This window comes from Babylonia areolata, chromosome 14, assembly GCF_041734735.1.
Source record: "Babylonia areolata isolate BAREFJ2019XMU chromosome 14, ASM4173473v1, whole genome shotgun sequence".
Lineage (NCBI taxonomy): Eukaryota > Metazoa > Mollusca > Gastropoda > Neogastropoda > Buccinidae > Babylonia > Babylonia areolata.
The window spans coordinates 16863524-16879955 of NC_134889.1; the positions used below are offsets into that span (position 1 = coordinate 16863524).

At 44.2% G+C, this 16432-nt stretch overlaps 1 protein-coding gene across 1 annotated transcript; it reads left to right on the forward strand.

Annotated features, from left to right (window-relative positions):
- Positions 1 to 12107: 12107 nt before the first annotated feature.
- On the forward strand, positions 12108 to 15078 carry LOC143289513 (uncharacterized). Its single transcript, XM_076598506.1, has 3 exons — positions 12108 to 12849; positions 14237 to 14541; positions 14939 to 15078. Exons 1-3 carry the CDS (start codon positions 12353 to 12355, stop codon positions 15010 to 15012), a joined length of 876 nt encoding a protein of 291 aa, XP_076454621.1. The 5' UTR covers positions 12108 to 12352; the 3' UTR covers positions 15013 to 15078.
- Positions 15079 to 16432: the final 1354 nt, after the last annotated feature.

Consider the following 16432-nt stretch of genomic DNA (forward strand, 5'->3'; position numbering starts at 1 on the left):
GATGCCAGCCATCGTTCAGTTCCTGACAATCTGTTGGTCTGTATAAAGCTAAGATGCCAGCCATCGTTCAGTTCCTGACAATCTGTTGGTCTGTATAAAGCTAAGATACCAGCCATCGTTCAGTTCCTCACAATCTGTTGGTCTGTGTAAAGCTAAGATGCCAGCCATCGTTCAGTTCCTGACAATCTGTTGGTCTGTGTAAAGCTAAGATGCCAGCCATCGTTCAGTTCCTGACAATCTGTTGGACTGAGTAAAACACAGAGCGGGGTAATGATGATGGCCCTTCTGCAGGAAGCGCCACGGTGGCTAGTTCACAGCGTGATATTCATGCTGTGATCAGTCACGACGTATGTCAGGGAAAATCGTTCAATGAAAGCTTTCTAAAGTTTGTCACCTTGCTTTGGCAAGCAGTCGCCACGTAGGTCAGCAGTTTTAAATTGAGTCAAAGATTTTTTTTTTTGCCCCACGATCTGCACCGTTTCAGTAGCATTATTCCCACGCCACTCATTCCGACCCTCCACACCCGGGTTCGTCTGTCGCAGTTCCAGTGCCAGCAGTGCACGTGGAACCATCGACGTTTGGGTCGCCAGCAGGGCACATACTAGAGGAGACCCTGCACTGCTGCTGAGTCACTTCGATGGTGTTCGGTTGTGTCTGTTTGATTTAATGTACTTTGGACACCGCCTACTAAGCCCCCTACTGACGACAATAATGGCTTAGTCGCGGAGCCAGACTGAGTGAGCGTCTTCTCCAGAGTGGAGACCGCCACCACGTCCCTCCACGGCAATGCCCCACGAATCCGCCGACACTGAAGACCTTGACAAGACTCACCCCAAGCGCGGAAGAGAGGGCGTATCGAAACTGAAGTCACCATGGAAGCAGGTCATGAAAGGCCACTTAATTTGGGGCTTTTTTTTCACACTGATGATGAAGGAGAGTGGGGGGGGGGGTAACGATGATTCTGATGACGATACTGCTATGGAGGTCCATTTAGGTTTGGGACTACGTGACAAAGCTGTACTCTACGCTTCCTGTCATAATGATATCCTAGCGTCAACCAGGCCTGAGAGATACAGACACTTGGGTCCCTCACAAGTGTGATGATGGACAGAAGAATGTGGATGTTTACTGGGGCTCACACCCGCTCCACACAACTGACAGAGGAAGATCAAATCGCGTTAGGGACATCGTGACTGGGGACGAGTTGTGCACCTGTCAGTGTGATCCCGTCACACTTTCAATCTGAGGGTCCCGGGTTCGAATCTCGCTAACGACGCCTGGTGGGAAAAGGGTGGGGAATTTTCTAATCTCCAGGTCAACATATGTGCAGACCCGTTAGTGCCTAAGCCCTCTTCGTGTGTATACGCGCGCAGAAGATCAAATAAGCACGTTGAAGACCCCGTTATCCATGTCAGCGTTCGGTGGGTTAAGGAAACAATAACATACCCAGCATGCACACCCCCGAAAATGGAGTATGACTGCCAACATGGCAGGTAAATAAACAAACGGTCATACACGTAAAATGTTGCGTGTATGTATGAGTATATGTGTGCGTGACTCAAACTTGATCGCATGACACAGAAAACGAATGATGAGCGCCCAAATGGCAGCCGTCAGTCGGCTCTACCCAGGTAGGCAGCCTGTTGTGCAAATGACCCAGTGTTTGTAAAGCGCTTAGAGCTTGGTCTCCGAACGAGGATAGGCGCTATATAAGTATCCATATCATTATAATCATTATTATCATTATCAACAGTCAGCAGTCTGGATCTTCACAGGTGTGAATCCTCCTGTAACAATCAAAAGAACAAGACGTGCAGGCAAACAAATGGTGGTGTATTACTTTTAGCAATACGTCCACGAAGCCACCATTGTACTTCAGGCCGGAAAGACAATGACCTCAGATTGATCAGTGTGTCAACCACTACTTACCTAAAGTTATGTGGTTACAGTGCTCATGTGTTTATGTGGTTACAGTGCTTTGGTACGCGTGTGTAAGTGTTTTGGCATGTTAGTATGTCCGAACAGAATTCTATGTTAGAAAATAAGAAATACTTTAATGCTTATGCAATTTTGTTTTTAGTGCAGTTGATATTTAATGTCAGTGTGTGTGTCTGTTAGGGAGGGACATATATATATATATATATATATATATATATGTATGTGTGTGTGTGTGTGTGTGTGTGTGTGTGTGTGTGTGTGTGTTCTATGAAATGCATTTTGCTTTAATCTAAGCCTTATTTACTTCATAGCTTTTAAAATCTTTAGTGTGCTTTTGCATTCATATGAACACACTGGATGTTTTCCATTGTCAGATAGCGATTGATATGTTTTTGTTTTTTTTAAGGCATGTTTATAGTCAACTATGATGTGAGGCGCTTTGAGCAGCATTGGTGCTGGATATCGCGCCATAGAAAAACTATGTATCATTATTATTATTATTATTATTATGTGAGGCATTATGCAGACAGTGTACCCACACTGGAACCCAGTGTTTCCAGCTTCATCCAAAGCCAGTGCACACACGGCAGCAGCAACGTACTCTTGACGTTCTGGCGGAAAATGGTGCACAGCTGGTCACACATCCTCCACACTCCCTTGATTTTGCGCCCGTATGATTGGCTCCTGTTCCCTTTCGCTCCAGCGACACTGCTGAGTGAGTGGCAGTTTTCAGAGTGCTGAAGATTTCTTTCGAGCATTCTTCGAGGGCGTTACTGTGCGTTGTATTTAAATCAGCACTATTGCGTGCCGTGGACACGTGTTTTAAAAGAATGGGGGGAAATGCCTGAAAGCTGAAAGAGGATAAATCGATCAGCTGGAGTTGTGATTTTATCTCCAAGCATGCCTTCATGGCTGCATTCTGGACAATTATCTAGCGCCCGTTGTACACGTGCTCATACATTGACACGTATGAACACATGCACACACACACACACGCTCGCGCGCACGCGCGCGTGTGCGTGCCCGTGCACGGAAAAACACTCAAACACACACACACACATACAGCCTTCGCGCGCACACATACACACACACGTAAAGTATCGATAGGCAGGAAACGCACATGTACGTTCACACACACACACACACACACACACACACACACGCACACACACACACACACATGCACACACACACATGTACTTACTCTCACACACGCACGTGTACACCCATATACTTACCACACATACGCACACATGTACACGTGCTCTCTCTCTCACACACACACACACGGTCGCACACGTACGAACACACACGCACACGTACGAACACACACACACACACACACACACACACACACAGCAGAGACAGACGGACTCGCTTGTCCCGTGATGACTTCACAAATAACACCGCAGGCAGAAGAAAGAAAAAAAGAAGAAAAAAAGGGATACGGATACGGATACGGATGATTTATTCATCAGGCCATAGCCCCTATGAAGGGGTACACAAACAACATTTGTTACGTCACATTTGTTTGAATACACACGAGAAAACCAAAATCACATGAAATCACATGAAACACAGATACATTTGCAAAACACATTATGAGGTTACAATTTCTCTAAATTTAAACGCTTTGTGCAGGAAAATGGACAAATTCCATACATCATTTTGCCTTTTGGACGACATCAATAAGCACAACTTGAATGTACAAGGTTTTCGGAAATATCTGGCTGGAATATATCTTTCTCTTAACTCCTTAAGAGCCGAGCAGCTCAAAACAAAATGCACTTCGTCTTCTTTGTCTTTCTGGCATAATGGGCAAATCAAATCATTAACATCAAATTTACTGTATCTGTAACGATGTACAGCCAAACTCGACACACCCAACCTAAATCTTGTGGTTATTATTCTTAGATATTTGTCCATGTTTAACGTCAAATAAGGTTTCATATCATGTAGTCCGCAAAATGTTCTATACATACTAAATCTATTACTGTTTTGAACATGCTCATTCCATGCTTGCCATCTACAATCAATTAAACGTTGACGAAAAATTTTAATGAAATCATTTATGCTACCCACACCTTGACTAAACCACACTTCGCCAAAACCATTTTCACACAGACAAATACGTACATCAGTTACCCAGTTTTTCTTTCCTCTAGAATCCAAATCAAACAACATTTTGTAAGTTTTCAACGGTATCCTAATTTCTTCCATTTGTACTAATCTAAGCCAATATCGTATGCACTGAACAGCAGAATTTACAACTATAGGGTATCTATTAGTTTCACCATATACAAGGTCATTAGGGGTGCGCATATCAAGACCCAAAAACTTCTTCAAAGCAAATAGATGCACAGATTCACAATGAAACGCAGCGTTGTTTAAGCCCCACAACTCTGAACCATATTGCACAATTGGCTGCACTTGAAAATCAAACATTTTCAGAAACAATTTCATGGAAGTATTATTCAATGAAGACAGTCTTTTCATGATACATAATAACGCATTTTTTGCCCTACAAGCGAGATCTTTGCAAGCCGAAACAAAGCTTAAACGCGTAGTAAAAAATATCCCTAAATACTTGTACACATTTACCACAGGCATTGTAACACTATCATAAAGCCATTTTTCCCTCGCACCTAAGAATCCCCCCTTTCGAAATACAATAATATTACTCTTTTTCATATTAACCTTCAACTGAAGAGATGTGGCAGTTTGATGTAAGATATTTAATTGATTTTGCAGACCAACAACAGTCTCAGATAATAAAATAACGTCGTCAGCCAACAAAAGAATAAACAGTTCAAATGCATCATGAGAAATAGTGGCACCGTGTCTTCCATAATTGAGTATTTCTATCGCCAATTCATTAATAAAAAGAGAAAATAATATTGGACTGCACGCATCACCTTGCTTTACTCCTGTTGTACATCTGATATAATCTGTTAAGGAAGCACCACATCTAACTCTACATTTTACATTATCATACATACTCTGAATACATCTGTATAATTTACCTCTTATACCATTTCTTAACAAAATAGGCCAAAGTAAATTCCTGTTTACAGAATCAAAAGCCTTTTCAAAATCGATGAAGGCCACATATAATTTACGGTTATAAGAAAACTGCTTTTGTACCAATGCTAACAGAGCAAACATGTGATCTATTGTTGAATAACCCTTTTTAAAACCGGCTTGGCATTCACCTGTAATGTTATTTTCCTGAACCCATTCCTGTAGTCTGCAATTAATAATAACACTAAATAATTTACTACTTATATTACTCAGGGATATACCTCTATAATTATTGGGATCTTTAACATCACCCTTTTTATATAATGGCAAAATAATAGACTCTGTCCAGGTTTCTGGAAAAATACCTTTATCAAACAGAACATTAAACAACTTAACGAAAAACTGAATAACTTGCTCGTTTGAGTTTTTATACAGTTCACCAATAATACCATCGGGGCCAGGGGCTTTACGGTTTTTTAACTTTGTAAAAGCCAGTAGGACCTCTTCTTTGGATATTGGACGGTTCATAAGACCGTCACCTTCAGCGAGTTGAAAATCTTCATCAAAATAATCACTACTTGACTCTTTGTCCAACAAAGACTTAAAATGCATAAACCAAGTATCAATATCAATGTTATTCATAGGCTGTTTCCTCTTAAAGGACGCTTCATGAACATTATTCCAAAATTCTTTTTGATTATTAATAGAAGTTACAAGTTTATCTAAAATCATGTCATTGAATTGTTTTTCTTTCTTAAGAAGTAACTTTTTGTACTCACGTCTAACTTTTCTGTATTCATGCTGAACTGTCACATCTGATGAGCGATTGGCTCTTCTAAGTTGTCTTCTAACATTTCTTTTATTGATTAAACATTCTTCATCAAACCAGTCATTTGATTTATTCCGTTTGTTTAACGGCACACGCTTTTTCATACACTCAGCACACTCTCTCATGCAATCATTAAACATACCAAGTGCATTGTTTACATCCACATCAATCAAATTCATGGCAACATTAATTCTGGCGCTAATTGTATCTGTGTGTAAAGTATCAATGAAAATGTCAGCATTTACACTGTCCCATACAAACTTTTCTACCACCTGTTCCCTTTTTGTTTTACTCTTGCAATATAAGTTATCATTTTGGAATTCAATACAAACTGTGACAGGCATATGATCAGAATCAATCCGTTCACCAACACTTAATTTACATGAATCAAACACGATGGCAAAAAGTTCTTCAGAAAAAATAAAATAGTCATTCACACTACTACCGAAATCCGATATGTATGTGTAGCGACCCTCAAGATCGCCATTACACACGCCGTTTAGAATACTCAAGTCTAGAGTAGTGCACATATTTAACAACATTTTCCCATAATTATTCAAAGCACAATCTCGTGAACAGCGAAACGAACTCAGTGATTGGCTTTTATAGTGTGTATCTTGACTAGAATGTTGCGAAAAATCTTGAGCTATGTTTGACGTTCTACTATTTAAGTCGCCACACAATATAACGTAAGCATCATTGTTCAATAAACAGTCGATCAGACATTCTTCGAGTAAGCGAATACCATTGTCAATATCAAAATGAGAGTAAAAGGGAGACCCTTCAGGAGGGACATATGCACACACATAAAGTACATCTTTCAATGTTCCAAACAACTGTTTATCAAAAAGAAATACACAAAAATTAGTATAGTTTACGTCAATAACCTTCACAAAAGAAGTAAATTCATTTCTAATAAGACAAACCAAACCACCGGAACGTCTTCCACGGTCTGAAAGTTTAACTGCAGGTTTACAAAAAACATTATAATCAGCAAATAGGGTTGTGTCACAATATTCAACAAATGTTTCAACAAGGCATACAAAGTCAAAACTATACAAGTAGGAGAAAAAATCTTGGTCTTTAATTTTTGAAAGCAATCCATTGATGTTCCACAACAAAAAAGAAAAGGGTCGTTTCTTCACAACTGAATCCAGACTATTTACACACAAACCCACCTCCACGCTGCTCAACACACTGCCATCCACACTTTCATTTGTGTTTGACACAGATGTGTCGTCATGCTCCTGACAATGTTCAGCAAATTCACCTTGCACGTGCTCTGCACGCACTGACAACTCAGTTTGACAGGCCCGAAAAGAGGCTGCACGTGCACGTATGACAGTGGCAGGAAAACATTTTACCGTGACCGGTGTCGAGGATGTTTTGGCACCCTTTACATTGCTACCTGAGGCAGACTGTTGCACAGAACTGGGCCGGCCAACTACCAATTTAAATTCGGTCAGTCGGTCATTGAGTGCGTCAGGAAAACACTTTCTCCCGTCAATCACAAGGTGGTCAAAGGTCATAAAGCACCGCTTTCCGTCCGCCCTTGCCTGTTTTTAAATGAGGACTAAGCTTCCTTCTAATTTCACGGACACGCATGGAAAAATCCTCACCCACAAAAATGTTGGTGCCCTTTAGCTTGCGTTTTTCCTTTCGGATTTTTACTTTGCCCTTATAGAAGCAGCAACGGGCTATTATAGGTGAGTCAGGTTTACTACCAAGTCGATGAACACGATCGAATTCAATAGTGTCCGTCATGTCCAAATTGTCAGTCAGTAGGTCCTGAATAATGCCCTCACAGTCCTCGTTTGGTTTTTGTTTTATCCCATGGAAAATCAGGTTATTTCGCTTCGATCTGCCCTCTAGGTCGTCTGCCTTTTTCTCCAAATCGTCAATTCTCTTTGAAAGGTCAGTGTTGGTCTTAGTCAAGTCTTTATTCTTTATTTACACGTACGAACACACACACACACACATGCACACACACAGCAGAGACAGACGGACTCGCTTGTCCCGTGATGACTTCACAAATAACACCGCAGGCAGAAGAAAGAAAAAAGAAGAAAAAAAGGGACAGAGAGAGAGAGAAAAAAAAGGTGGTGGCGCTCTCAGTGCAGCGACGCGCTCTTATTTGGGAGTAGAGAATTTTACACAGAGACACATGTTGTGACAAGAGAGTAATACAATACAATGCGGCAAGGAGATATAGCTACAGTGTGGTGGTTGTCACTGCTGTCAAACTACATGGATAGCTCATTGACCAGGAAACCTGAAGCCATTTGGACGCCACGCTGAGACTCCTATCCAGCCGTCAGTCCGTTGACAAGTCGTCTGCTAACTGGTGGTAGTATCTGAACTGTAACCGTGAATCTTCGATAATATCGTGTTATGCTTGTCCCCACATGTCAAATGTTGTGTCTTGATTAAAATCTGATAATGGCTTATCTACCCAAGTTATTGCAGTGACATATGGCACAAACTTGCAGTGGAGGCAAACACAGGAATGTCAGCTTTACTAACGCCGCGAACAAGTGAAAGCTCGTCGTGAAGCCAGGTGAGTACTCGGCTACACATATTAACTCACTCAGTACGGCCAGTCCTCTCTTCTTCTCTACACAGACCCCTCGGATGTCCAGTGGGTGTCTGAATGACCCAACCTTTAGCTTCCGTCATAAGAATTGTGGTATTCTTGCAATATTTTGATGATGGTAATTGGGGCAAAACGCTGTTAACGTCGTCTCTTTCGCCGTTCGTATGGAGAGAGTTAAGTTACCGCTTCGTGCTACACTGACACGAGAAGCAAAATGGCTGATTGAACACTTCCGCTGGCTTCAGTTAGCAACGGGGCTCAAAGAATGCATGCGCTATCCACCTATTTTTAGAGCAGTGGGTGGTTGTGTGCCACACAGGGACAGGGACAGGGGCAGATACCGTGACAGAGTGCAGTGCCAGGCACGTGAAGTGGCCCGGAAACGTCTGGGTCAAGGGTCAAGGGTCTGACGTACTTTCCGTCCCCTGTGTGTCCTGTACGGTGGTGATGGGAACCACAGTCCCCGGACTGAAGACCTTGCATCGGCCCAACTCTCACTAGACTTTCTTATCACTGCCAGCGATCCGATTGGCTGGCACTTCGTCTGATGGCTTTGCCTGAACGATGTATTTATTTCTGCCAGCGATCCGATTGGCTGACAGTTCATCCACTGGCCTTGCCTGCTAACTGTTTCGCTTCTTGTCAGAACTAACCAACTGAGCACTGTATCTGCCGAAAGTGTCACACAGCTCACCCACCCTCTCACTCTCATTATCCCCCACTGCCCACCCACCCCGGCCCCCTCCCCCCTCCCTCTCATCATCACCCCTCCCCACGAAGTGGCGCCACGAAACAACATCAGACAACACAAACATCATCACGCGTCATTCCTGCTTCTCGTTATTTAGTTTCACTGTAACTGCTGCAAAAATATCAGCTGATGCCATGCTGGTGACTGTAAATTGCGAGGGCTGACATAGTCATATGATTTAGGGTATATGAAAGAAAAGAGAAATAAACTGGGTTTCAAACAGAAACATCCACATTTTCAAATCAGAAAGAGGGGAAAAACAAGAAATGAACATCTATCTGTCTGCACACAAACACACACATATATATATATATGTAATTGTATATAGAGACAGATAAAATGTTAAAGCCAGGTCTATGTGTCTTTGGTTTTTCATAATGTAATGGAGAACAAACCAAAATAGTTTTGTTTACTCTTTTAATTTTTAAAACTGTTTTGTGTTTGGGGTGGAAGGGCAGTTTAGAAAGCTTTCATTGATGCCTATGTAGCTGCAATGTACCTCATACAGAGAGATTGGTTTACACAGCAAGCAACAGATGTTTCAGTCTTGTGAAGCGCTCATCACTTGTTACCAGCTCTGGTCTGCTAATCACACACCACTACTCAAGCAAGGAGAAAATTAATTTCCAACTACTTGGCAGGGACTTTCTTTTCTTTTTTTTTAATAAAGGAAAATGTCTCTCAATAACCAACTTGAGCAGAACACGGAAGTAAAAGCCAAGCATACAGTTAAAACAAACATTCTAAAAATTGTCTTAAAACCTGCACTTCGAAACTACAGGACACGGCTAGGGGGCCAAGTTACGAGGGGAAAAAAATCCACAGGGGACTAAAAATAGAATCTTGGCAGTCAGTCCCAAGTTTAAAATACTGGACACTGCTCCATGACCTGTTGGGCTCACTGGATGATGCATGTATTTTGTATTAATTTCGTATATGTATTTCTTTTTATCACAACAGATTTCTCTGTGTGAAATTCGGGCTGTTCTCCCCAGGGAGAGCACGTCGTTACAATACAGGGCAACCCCCCCCCCCCCCCCTTTTTTTTTTTCCTGCATGTAGTTTTATTTGTTTTTCCAGTCGAAGTGGATTTTTCTACAGACTTTTTCCAGGAACAACCCTTTTGTTGCCGTGGGTTCTTTTACGTGCGCTAAGTGCATGCTGCACACGGGACCTCGGTTTGTCGTCTCATTCGAATGACTAGCGTCCAGACCACCACTCAAGGTCTAGTGGAGGGGGAGAAAATATCGGCGGCTGAGCCGTGATTGGAACCAGCGCGCTCAGATTCTCTCGCTTCCTAGGCGGACGCGTTATCTCTAGGCCATCACTCCATTAATGTCTCTTATAATCACATAATGTTATGCAATTACAGATTAAATATTTAATCCAGGCCCAGATGTCTTTGTGTTTTTTCTTAAGTAGAAATTTCTCATTGCTTGAGTAGTGGTTTCTCGAGACAGACAGACAGACACAGACAGAGAGACAGAAACAGAGACACAGAGAGACAGAGAAAGACAGACAGACAGACAGAGAGCATTGGAATACTAAACCAGTCATTCCTGACACTGTACAGTCTCAAAGAAAACTGATCTGTTGTACAGATTCTGTATAGCACGAAACTAAGTTCCAGGCACCTCTGTGCACTGCTTCAACATCGTCCCGCTGACGAAGGAGAATTTGATTGCTTCAATACCAAAGAACGGTACATCAAGACATTCCATAGTAACTAAATGTATCACATGCCCAGATGAGAGAGAGAGAGAGAGAGAGAGAGAGAGAGAGAGAGAGACAGACAGACAGACAGACAGACAGACGGAGAGGGAGAGAGAAAGACAGAGACACAAAGAAAGAGAGAGACACGCAAAGACTGAGAGAAGAGAGACAGACAGAAACACAGAAAGAGACACAGAGAGAGAGAGAGAGGGACAGAGAGAGAGAGGGGCGAGGGAGCGTGTGTGTGTGTGTGTGTGGGGGGGTCATCATAAGCAGGCGAAGAGAGAGAAAAAGAGAGAGAGAGAGAGGGGGGGGAGACACACAGACAGACGTGGATCACTGTAACGAAACAAATGGGTCAGAACAATTCAACTGCCTCTGGAACAAGTTGGTTGGATTGTTTCTGAGATACAGACATACAGATAGACAGTCAGACAGACGGACAGACAATAAGACAAACAGACAGACAGATAATGCCACAGACCATTCTGTCACCTCAGACAATTGCAAGCCACGAAGCATGTCAAATTTCGTAATACAATGCCCTGTATGGAGGACACAAAGACACACACACGCACGCGCACGCACACATCCATGCGTGTACGCACACACTAACACACACACACTAACACACACATGGTTCACAGATGAGCGTATGCACGTGCGCGCGCACACACACACAAATTGTTCACACAGACGAGCGCTCACACACACACACACACACACACACACATGGGTCCACCAGTGGTGTGGTTTAGTCACGTGATGTCCTAACAGCACTGCACACGCAAACAAGACTCAACACGCTGTCTCTCCACGTGCGGTGGTCACAATCAGCTGCTCTGTCCCCGAAGAGCAGGAAGGATGGAAAGGGGGTGAGAGGGGAACGGGGGGAGGCGGGAGGGGGAGGGGGGAGCACACATGCAGCATTACAGCAATGGCTGAGGTCAGAGTGACCTGACATTCACTGGATGCAGTGTGCCTCCTTTACAGCCAGTGTGGCCTGATCAAGCACACTAATTGTCTCAATGATTGTCAGTGTCCTTGGCCTGATGAACGCATCACGCAGCATTTTTTAGCTGCTGCCATGCTGACGTCAGTTCGGGGCATCCAGTCCTCTTCATGGTGACCCAATGTCGTTTGTTGAGTTTCCGGAATCTGACATGTGACCTCTGACACACTTGTTAGACAATCAACAATGGGGTTTTCAACCAGTTTGGTGACAGCCATATCCGTAATGTCCTCATGGAAGGAGCTCATGGCAGAGCACTGAACTTTGCTGATGACGTTGTGATGTGTTGGCTGCTTTCGATCACGGTTGCGAAGGCTGCCATTGGCTAAAAAATGTGATAATTTCAGCCAATGGAAAAGGAAGAATCCATGGCTCACGGGGCACGCTGCACATGCACAAAAGCTTTTAACCAGAGTGTTGAAACCAAACAGTTTGAATCGTAACACCAACAGTGTGCAGACTCAAACCACTGAGCATTATTGCAGAAACCTGACTATGGCGTGGACTGCTCTGTCCTGTGTGGTGTTTGTCATCTTCCTCAGCTTCAAAGCAGAGCCAGTGGTCAGCTCGCCACAAGAAAACAAATCCCTGTCTCCTGATCCTGCTGCCCTCTACAACAATGGTCAGTCAGTCAGAGAGGGAGCACTACTGCGGCTACAAGATTACATGAAACAAGGGGACACTATCATCAAGGAACGAGTGAACGATCTGTACAGCAACCTCAAAGAACAGCTCAAAGAGGGAGACAAACTCTTAAAGGAGCGGATCGAAGAGGGCTTGACACACGAGAAAGGAGAACGGAAGGAAGGGGATGAGAGACTGAAGGAAGAGCTGGATGAAGACGTAGATTGGCTGAAAGCGAAAGTGGACAAAGAACGACGCCGTGTGGAGGATGAGCTGGCAGAAGGAGAGGAAAAGACGAACAAAGAGACAGCGGACCTGCAGGAAGCCTTCGAGAAACTGCGAGACTACGTCAAGCGATGCACACAACCGTGAGTACATTGGTTCTGTGTGTGTGTGTGTGTGTGTGTGTGTGGTCTCATGAGTATTAACTAACGGTTCAAACTTTGTTGTTTCTTTTTGTTTTGTTAATGAAGAGTACATGGAGGTGGATGATGGAGGTGGTGGAGTGCAGTTAGTTGATGATGAAGGTGTGTGTGCTTGCGGTGGATACATATACCTGTGTATGATTAACTAACTTGGTTTTTGCATTGTTTTGTTGACAGGTTTTACTTTATTAACTGTTTGTTTGTCTTCTATTCAATGCATTTGATGCTGCAACTAAGAATTGTACCCCCTTCACATAAGGGTTGTAGTCAGGCCAATGTCAGTAAAAAAAAAACAACAACAACAAACAAACGTATGAAGCTTCTGAAGCGTCTCTCTCTCTCTCTGTCACACACACACACACACACACACACACACACACACACACACACACACATGAACGCATATGCACACACACACGCACGCACGCACACACACACACACAGAGTTGTTCACAGTTTTGAAATGTCAAGTGTAATTTTTCTGCAAAAATCTATTATAATAAATAAATTATGTTCGGATTGGAAAGGCTCAGGACCAACCATGACTTCTTGGTGAAGCCACATAATTTGGCCACAGTTCATTTTTCAATAGAAGCCTCGACCAAGTGGCCGGAATATCGTACATTCAAGACAAAGGTCAGCGGTTGCATCCCAACAGTGCACAGTGGATGAGGGGGTGCAAAATTTACTGATCCAGGTCAACACACATGCTGCATGTATAGCCCTGTCCTCTTCACGCAGAAAATTAAGCACACACACTGACGATCCTGCTGCACAGATCTTCATGTCTAAGCAGGCCTATGCAAAGACAAACACACCACTTTTGTGGCGCCTTGAACACGGAATGTAGAACGTGGCTGCCTACCCAGTAAGGTTAATATCAACCATTCACGTGAAGGCCCACTCGTAGACACAGGAGTTACATTGCACATATTCAGAAGACAAACAGATGGGAGTGATAGCCGAGTGGTTACTGCGTCAGTGTTCTGTCAGTACCTTCCCTGGTCCATGGTTTGAACCCGGGGCATCAGATGTGGACTTCATGCTTAAACATTTTCCGTGTTTTACACGAGAACCACAGGACCAGACAGGCTGCTTTAAGGTCATGTGTTTCATATCAGCTTTTTGACTGGTCTGGGAAACACGATCATTCCCAGCATACACAGCTCCAGAACATGGAGAACTGTGTGTGTGTGTGTGTGTTTGTCTGTGGCTGTGTGTACATGCTAGTACATGTGATTTTTGATTGATTCCTATGAAGTGCACAAACCAAGAATGACGACAGGAAAGAACACAGAGAAATGTTGTAACGTTTAAACTCACTGGACAGGATCAGTGCCATGAACGAAGACCTGAAGCGGCAGATGTCTGACTTCCAAGCAGAACTGAACAGCACCAAGCACCAGCTGCAAACTACTGAGGAGAAGCTACAGTCTACCCAGGACCAGCTACAGACTACCCGGGACCAGCTACAGACTACCCAGGACCAGCTACAGACTACCAAGGACCAGCTACAGACTACCCGGGACCAGCTACAGTCTACCAAGGACCAGCTACAGACTACCCAGGAAACAACCCAGCAGCAGCTGCAGACGACCAAAGAACAAATCAGCGCCCTGAAGGCCTCTAATGTTGGTAAGTAGGAACTGCAGAAGTTGTGACTAGAATGAGCGGAGCTTACATTAGAAATGACAACAACCTTCTTGAGTGAATACATTGTAAGAGACTTTAACAACAGAACACATTCTAAAACAGTTTAAACAAAAGAAATATTTCTTTTCATTATTCTTTCTTTCTTCAATCTGCGTGTTATAAACAAAACCCAATAGAGTTAGGTTTTGAACGTACTTTTTCGTCCGGAATTCCGGATAATCGGAAGATCTTGCATACAACAACTAAGATCGATTAAATAAAACTCTTTTACAGAATAAATGTTACTTGTTAATCACTGTCTCTAAGTATATGGAATATAATGTTTTCTGGCTACGTTTCGAGGCCCAGTAGAAACGCTTTCATTTCTCGGTGATTGCAGGTTCCTCGTTCATCAGATGGGGACACACCATATGTCCCCAGGACACGTCCTCCGTCTATATCGGTCAGTGCTGAGGGAAGTTCTCTATTTGTTTCACCCTCTCTCTCTCTCTCACTCTCTCCCATGTCTCCCTCTCTATCTTTCCACAGATAGACACACACACACACACACACACACACACACACACACACACACACACACACACACATACATGGGGGTCAGCGGCGTCCAGCAGTGGTCAGCGGTGTCCAGCTGTGGTTAGTGGTGGTCAGTTGTCAGTGGTTGTCAGTGGTCAGCAGTGGTCAATGGTCATCTTGGTCAGTAGTCAGCGGTGGTCAGTAGTCACTGGTGGTCAGTGGTCAGCTATGGTCAGTGGTCAGCAGTGGTCAATGGTCAGCGTTGGTCAGTGGCCAGCAGTGGTCAGCGGTAGTCAGCGGTGATCCGTGGTTGTCAGTGGTGGTCAGTGGTGGTCTGTGGTGGTTAGCGATAGCCAGTATTTAGGAGTGGTCAGCGGTCTGTGGTGGACAGCGGTCTGTGGTGGACAGCGGTGGCCAGGATTTAGCAGTGGTCAGCGGTGGTCAGCAGTCTGTGGTGGTCAGTGGTCAGTGGTGGTCAGTAGTCTGTGGTGGTCAGTGGTGGTCAGTGGTCTGTGGTGGTCAGCAGTGGCCAGGATTTAGCAGTGGTCAGCGGTCAGTGGTATTCAGCAGTCTGTTGTAGTCAGTGGTCTGTGGTGGTCAGTGTTGGTCTGTGGTGGTCAGCAGTCACTGGTGGTCTGTGGTGGTCAGTGGCGGCCAGCGGTGGTATGTGGTCTGTGGTGGTTTGTGGTGGTCAGTGGCCTGTGGTGGTCTGTGGTGGTCAGCGGTCAGTGGTGGTCTGTGGAGGTCAGTGGTCTGTGGTGGTCAGCAGCAGTCATCCGTGGTCAGTGGTTGTCAGTGATGGTCTGTGGTGGTCAGTTGTGGTCAGTATTTAGCAGTGGTCAGTGGTCAGTGGTTGTCAGTGATGGTCTTTGGTGACCAGTAGTAGACAGTGATCAATGGTGGTCAGCAGTGGTCAGGGGAAAGTAGTGGTCAGCAATGGTCAGCGATTATCAGTGATGGTCAGCAGTCATCAGCGGTGGTCAGTGGTCAGTGGTGGTCACCAGTGGTGGTCAGTGGTTGTCAGCAGTGGACAGCGGTGGCCAGCGGTTGTCAGTGGTCAGTGATGGTCAGTGGTCAGTGGTGGTCAGTCATGGTCAGTGGTCCATGTGATCATTAGTGGTCAGTGAACAGTGGTGATATGTAGTGGAAAGGACGTCACACTAATGCACACACGTGTTAAAACAACACTTTCTGAAGATTTTTGCGAAGTGGTCAGTGGTGGTCAGCAGTGACAAGAAATGGTCAGTAATGGCCAACATCAGTCAAAATTGGTCAGCTTATGGTCCAACCATGCCAGGACGTCCCATGACTGCATCGCCGTTACAAAGTGTTGAAAGCTGAAAGTGGTTAAGGTCAG

Bases quoted from the DNA above. Each gene is read 5' to 3' on its own strand.
- LOC143289513 (XM_076598506.1), top strand. From the start codon at position 12,353: ATGGCGTGGACTGCTCTGTCCTGTGTGGTGTTTGTCATCTTCCTCAGC. The intron at 12,850-14,236 runs GTGAGTACATTG...CTCACTGGACAG, and splicing joins GTCAAGCGATGCACACAACC to GATCAGTGCCATGAACGAAG. The intron at 14,542-14,938 runs GTAAGTAGGAAC...CGGTGATTGCAG, and splicing joins CCTGAAGGCCTCTAATGTTG to GTTCCTCGTTCATCAGATGG.